Here is a 6,513-nt window from a genome sequence, read left to right on the forward strand (position 1 = left end):
TCCCTATATAGTGCACTACTCATGACCAGAGCCCTATTCCCTATATAGTGCACTACTCATGACCAGAGCCCTATTCCCTATATAGTGCACTACTTATGACCAGAGCCCTATTCCCTATATAGTGCACTACTCATGACCAGAGCCCTATTCCTATATAGTGCACTACTTCATGACCAGAGCCCTATTCCCTATATAGTGCACTACTCATGACCAGAGCCCTATTCCCTATATAGTGCACTACTCATGACCAGAGCCCTATTCCCTATATAGTGCACTACTCATGACCAGAGCCTCTGAAATGGGCGATGGTGTAATGAATTGTTAATCAAAGTAATCTGTCTTACTCATTGATCTAGCTGTGTAATATAACCCTCTGGTGAAAGCGGTCTTCTGACCACAATGGGTTAAATAAAAACATTTATGAATTAAACTGACCAGGCTCTGAGACGAGGGGTCCGGCAGGTCCCAGCGCAGCTCCACCTCATCCTCCTCCACCCGTAGTACATGCAGACCAGAGGGAGGCAACAGGTCTGGGAACAGTGATAAAAATAGCATTGGTTATTTCTACCACAAAGAAGAGACTTGGTATTGATTAATTGATACATTTAATTGAATTTATGGGTTTCTTGAATAATACCCCAATAAGATAATTGATAGTCGTTAGGATAGCTGAATTGACTCTCACCTCTCTCACAGTCCTTGCCTGTGTGACCCACTTTGCAAGTACAGCTGTAGTTCCCTTTCCTGTCACTATGGCAGAGGCCTCTGTTCCCACACGGCTGCAGTACACAGGGATTCTCCACTTAGGGGAGTCAGAGACCATCTGTCACCATGATGTGCTATTCTGTTACCACCACCACCACCACCACAGTAGAAGAGACTGCATCCAAAATGGCACCACGGGAGGTTGGTGGCACCATAGCTGGGGAGGGACGAGCTCGTGGTAATGGCTGGAGCAGAATAGGTGGAATGGTATGAAAAACATCGAACACGGGTTTCCATGGTTTCCGTTCCATGGTTTCCGTGGTTTCCGTGGTTTCCGTGTGTTTGTCGCCGTTCCATTCACTCCGTCCCAGCCATTATTATGAGCCGTCCTCCCCTCAGCAGCCGCCACTGAATGGCACCCTATTCCCTACATAGGGCCCTGGTCAAAAGTAGTGCACTATATAGGGAATAGGGTGCCATAGGGCCCTGGTCAAAAGTAGTGCACTATATAGGGGAATAGGGTGCCATAGGGCCCTGGTCAAAAGTAGTGCACCATAGAGGGAATAGGGTGCCATTTCAGACTCGACCGGTATAGCTCTACTCACATGACTGGCAGCGGTCCCCCAAGAACCCTTCTTTACACACACACAGGTAGTTGTTCCTGGAGCCCCGACACACACCGCCGTTCAAACAGGGGCTGGACTCACATCTGTCCTGCTCTGGAGACACAACACACTCAGAGACAGGAAGGATACATCTGTCCTGCTCTGGAGACACAACACACTCAGAGACAGGAAGGATACATCTGTCCTGCTCTGGAGACACAACACACTCAGAGACAGGAAGGATACAACTGGAATACGGCTGGAGGGATACAACTGGAATACGGCTGGAGGGATACAACTGGAATACAGCTGGAGGGATACAACTGGAATACAGCTGGAGGGTTATAACTGGAATACAGCTGGAGGGATACAACTGGAATACAGCTGGAGGGATAACACTGGAGGGATACAACTGGAATACAACTGGAGGGATACAACTGGAGGGTTACAACTGGAATACAGCTGGAGGGATACAACTGGAATACAGCTGGAGGGATACAACTGGAATACAGCTGGAGGGATACAGCTGGAGGGATACAGCTGGAATACAGCTGGAGGGATACAACTGAAATACAGCTGGAGGGATACAACTGGAATACAGCTGGAGGGATACAACTGGAGGGATACAGCTGGAATACAGGGTGGAATACAACTGAAATACAGCTGGAGGGATACAACTGGAATACAACTGGAGGGATACAACTTGAGGGATACAACTGGAATACAACTGGAATACAGCTGGAGGGATACAACTGGAATACAGCTGGAGGGATACAACTGGAATACAGCTGGAAGGATACAACTGGAATACAGCTGGAAGGATACAACTGGAATACAGCTGGAATACAGCTGGAGGGATACAACTGGAATACAACTGGAGGGATACAACTGGAATACAGCTGGAGGGATACAACTGAAATACAGCTGGAGGGATACAACTGGAATACAACTGGAGGGATACAACTGGAATACAACTGGAGGGATAACACTGGAGGGATACAACTGGAGGAATACAACTGGAATACAGCTGGAGGGATACAACTGGAATACAGCTGGAGGGATACAACTGGAAAACAGCTGGAGGGATACAACTGGAATACAATTGGAGGGATACAACTGGAATACAACTGGAGGGATAACACTGGAGGGATACAACTGTAGGGATACAACTGGAATACAGCTGGAGGGATACAACTGGAAAACAGCTGGAGGGATACAACTGGAGGGATACAACTGGAATACAGCTGGAGGGATACAACTGGAGGGATACAACTGGAATACAGCTGGAGGGATACAACTGGAGGGATACAACTGGAATACAGCTGGAGGGATACAACTGGAATACAGCTGGAGGGATACAACTGGAATACAGCTGGAGGGATACAACTGGAATACAGCTGGAGGGATACAACTGGAATACAGCTGGAGGGATACAACTGGAATACAACTGGAGGGATACAACTGGAATTCAGCTGGAGGGATACAACTGGAAAACAGCTGGAGGGATACAACCGGAGGGATACAACTGGAATACAGCTGGAGGGATACAACTGGAGGGATACAACTGGAATACAGCTGGAGGGATACAACTGGAATACAGCTGGAGGGATACAACTGGAATACAGCTGGAGGGATACAACTGGAATACAGCTGGAGGGATACAACTGGAATACAGCTGGAGGGATACAACTGGAATACAACTGGAGGGATAACACTGGAGGGATACAACTGGAATACAGCTGGAGGGATACAACTGGAATACAGCTGGAGGGATAACACTGGAGGGATACAACTGAGGGGATACAACTGGAATACAGCTGAGGGATACAACTGAGGATACAACTGGAATACAGCTGGGCGGATACAACTGGAGGGATACAACTGGAATACAGCTGGAGGGATACAACCGGAATAGCTGAGGATACAACTGGAATACAGCTGAGGGATACAACTGGAATACAGCTGGAGGATACAACTGGAATACAGCTGGAGGGATACAACTGGAATACAACTGGAGGATACAACTGAATTCAGCTGAGGATACAACTGGAAAACAGCTGAGGGATACAACCGGAGGGATACAACTGAAATACAGCTGGGAGGATACAACTGGAGGGATACAACTGGAATACAGCTGAGTGGGATACAACTGAATACAGCTGGAGGGATACAACTGGAATACAGCTGAGGATAACACTGGAGGGATAACACTGAGGGATACAACTGGAATACAGCTTTTTGAGGGATACAACTGGAATACAGCTGGAGGGATACAACTGGAATACAGCTGGAGGGATACAACTGGAATACAGCTGGAGGGATACAACTGGAATACAGCTGGAGGGATACAACTGGAATACAACTGGAGGGATAACACTGGAATACAGCTGGACGGATACAACTGGAATACAACTGGAGGGATAACACTGGAATACAGCTGGAGGGATAACACTGGAATACAGCTGGAGGGATGCAACTGGAATACAGCTGGAGGGATACAACTGGAATACAGCTGGAGGGATACATGATACACATGGCCCCTAGACAGAGTGAATGTTGTACCGATCTCACAGTCTTGTCCTCTGAAGCCGTGTTGGCAGTGGCAGTAGTAGGAACCCGGCTGGTCCTCACATGTTCCTCCGTGTTTACAGGGCCCCGACAGACACTCATCCATATCTGAGAGGAAAACACGCACACACACAGACACACTTATGAACATACACACGTATGCACACCTACGCAAGCATGCACAGACACACACACAGGGTTGGGTAGGTTACTGTCTAAATGTAATCGGTTACAGCTGCTGGTTAACCTATCCAAAAATAACAGTAACATCACTTTTTGATTACCCCCGTAGTCAATAATGTAATCTGATTACTTTCCTCTTAAGAGGTAACGTAACTGATTAAAGTTACAGTTTTTTTTGTTGTAATCAGATTACATTTAACTGATTCCTCCCCGACAGACAGACAGACAGACAGACAGACAGACAGACAGACAGACAGACAGACAGACAGACAGACAGACAGACAGACAGACAGACAGACAGACAGACAGACAGACAGACAGACAGACAGACAGACAGACAGACAGACAGACAGACAGACAGACAGACTCAGCTTTGAGAGATGTAGTCTACCTGCAGTAAACCTGTAGGTACAGAAGTAGTATAGAGACCTGTAGGTACAGAAGCAGTATAGAGACCTGTATGTACAGAAGTAGTATAGAGACCTGTAGGTACAGAAGCAGTATAGAGACCTGTAGGTACAGAAGTAGTATAGAGACCTGTAGGTACAGAAGTAGTATAGAGACCTGTAGGTACAGAAGTAGTATAGAGACCTGTAGGTACAGAAGTAGTATAGAGACCTGTAGGTACAGAAGTAGTATAGAGACCTGTAGGTACAGAAGTAGTATAGAGACCTGTAGGTACAGAAGTAGTATAGAGACCTGTAGGTACAGAAGTAGTATAGAGACCTGTAGGTACAGAAGTAGTATAGAGACCTGTAGGTACAGAAGTAGTATAGAGACCTGTAGGTACAGAAGTAGTATAGAGACCTGTAGGTACAGAAGTAGTATAGAGACCTGTAGGTACAGAAGTAGTATAGAGACCTGTAGGTACAGAAGTAGTATAGAGACCTGTAGGTACAGAAGTAGTATAGAGACCTGTAGGTACAGAAGTAGTATAGAGACCTGTAGGTACAGAAGTAGTATAGAGACCTGTAGGTACAGAAGTAGTATAGAGACCTGTAGGTACAGAAGTAGTATAGAGACCTGTAGGTACAGAAGTAGTATAGAGACCTGTAGGTACAGAAGTAGTATAGAGACCTGTAGGTACAGAAGTAGTATAGAGACCTGTAGGTACAGAAGTAGTATAGAGACCTGTAGGTACAGAAGTAGTATAGAGACCTGTAGGTACAGAAGTAGTATAGAGACCTGTAGGTACAGAAGTAGTATAGAGACCTGTAGGTACAGAAGTAGTATAGAGACCTGTAGGTACAGAAGTAGTATAGAGACCTGTAGGTACAGAAGTAGTATAGAGACCTGTAGGTACAGAAGTAGTATAGAGACCTGTAGGTACAGAAGTAGTATAGAGACCTGTAGGTACAGAAGTAGTATAGAGACCTGTAGGTACAGAAGTAGTATAGAGACCTGTAGGTACAGAAGTAGTATAGAGACCTGTAGGTACAGAAGTAGTATAGAGACCTGTAGGTACAGAAGTAGTATAGAGACCTGTAGGTACAGAAGTAGTATAGAGACCTGTAGGTACAGAAGTAGTATAGAGACCTGTAGGTACAGAAGTAGTATAGAGACCTGTAGGTACAGAAGTAGTATAGAGACCTGTAGGTACAGAAGTAGTATAGAGACCTGTAGGTACAGAAGTAGTATAGAGACCTGTAGGTACAGAAGTAGTATAGAGACCTGTAGGTACAGAAGTAGTATAGAGACCTGTAGGTACAGAAGTAGTATAGAGACCTGTAGGTACAGAAGTAGTATAGAGACCTGTAGGTACAGAAGTAGTATAGAGACCTGTAGGTACAGAAGTAGTATAGAGACCTGTAGGTACAGAAGTAGTATAGAGACCTGTAGGTACAGAAGTAGTATAGAGACCTGTAGGTACAGAAGTAGTATAGAGACCTGTAGGTACAGAAGTAGTATAGAGACCTGTAGGTACAGAAGTAGTATAGAGACCTGTAGGTACAGAAGTAGTATAGAGACCTGTAGGTACAGAAGTAGTATAGAGACCTGTAGGTACAGAAGTAGTATAGAGACCTGTAGGTACAGAAGTAGTATAGAGACCTGTAGGTACAGAAGTAGTATAGAGACCTGTAGGTACAGAAGTAGTATAGAGACCTGTAGGTACAGAAGCAGTATAGAGACCTGTAGGTATAGAAGTAGTATAGAGACCTGTAGGTACAGAAGTAGTATAGAGACCTGTAGGTATAGAAGTAGTATAGAGACCTGTAGGTACAGAAGTAGTATAGAGACCTGTAGGTACAGAAGTAGTATAGAGACCTGTAGGTACAGAAGTAGTATAGAGACCTGTAGGTACAGAAGTAGTATAGAGACCTGTAGGTACAGAAGTAGTATAGAGACCTGTAGGTACAGAAGTAGTATAGAGACCTGTAGGTACAGAAGTAGTATAGAGACCTGTAGGTACAGAAGTAGTATAGAGACCTGTAGGTACAGAAGTAGTATAGAG

At 45.2% G+C, this 6,513-nt stretch overlaps 1 protein-coding gene across 1 annotated transcript; it reads right to left on the bottom strand.

Annotated features, from left to right (window-relative positions):
- Window positions 1-435: 435 nt before the first annotated feature.
- On the bottom strand, window positions 436-4,014 carry LOC124030697 (sushi, nidogen and EGF-like domain-containing protein 1; the record flags this gene model as incomplete). The annotated part of the gene is made up of 4 exons (XM_046341921.1): window positions 3,873-4,014; window positions 1,311-1,424; window positions 686-802; window positions 436-530 (listed from the first exon to the last, which is right to left on the bottom strand). Coding segments are annotated over exons 1-4 (438 nt in total), but the record flags the coding sequence as incomplete, so codon positions are not given.
- Between the last annotated feature and the right edge of the window lie 2,499 nt (window positions 4,015-6,513).

Source organism: Oncorhynchus gorbuscha, unplaced genomic scaffold (genome assembly GCF_021184085.1).
Source record: "Oncorhynchus gorbuscha isolate QuinsamMale2020 ecotype Even-year unplaced genomic scaffold, OgorEven_v1.0 Un_scaffold_14074, whole genome shotgun sequence".
NCBI lineage: Eukaryota > Metazoa > Chordata > Actinopteri > Salmoniformes > Salmonidae > Oncorhynchus > Oncorhynchus gorbuscha.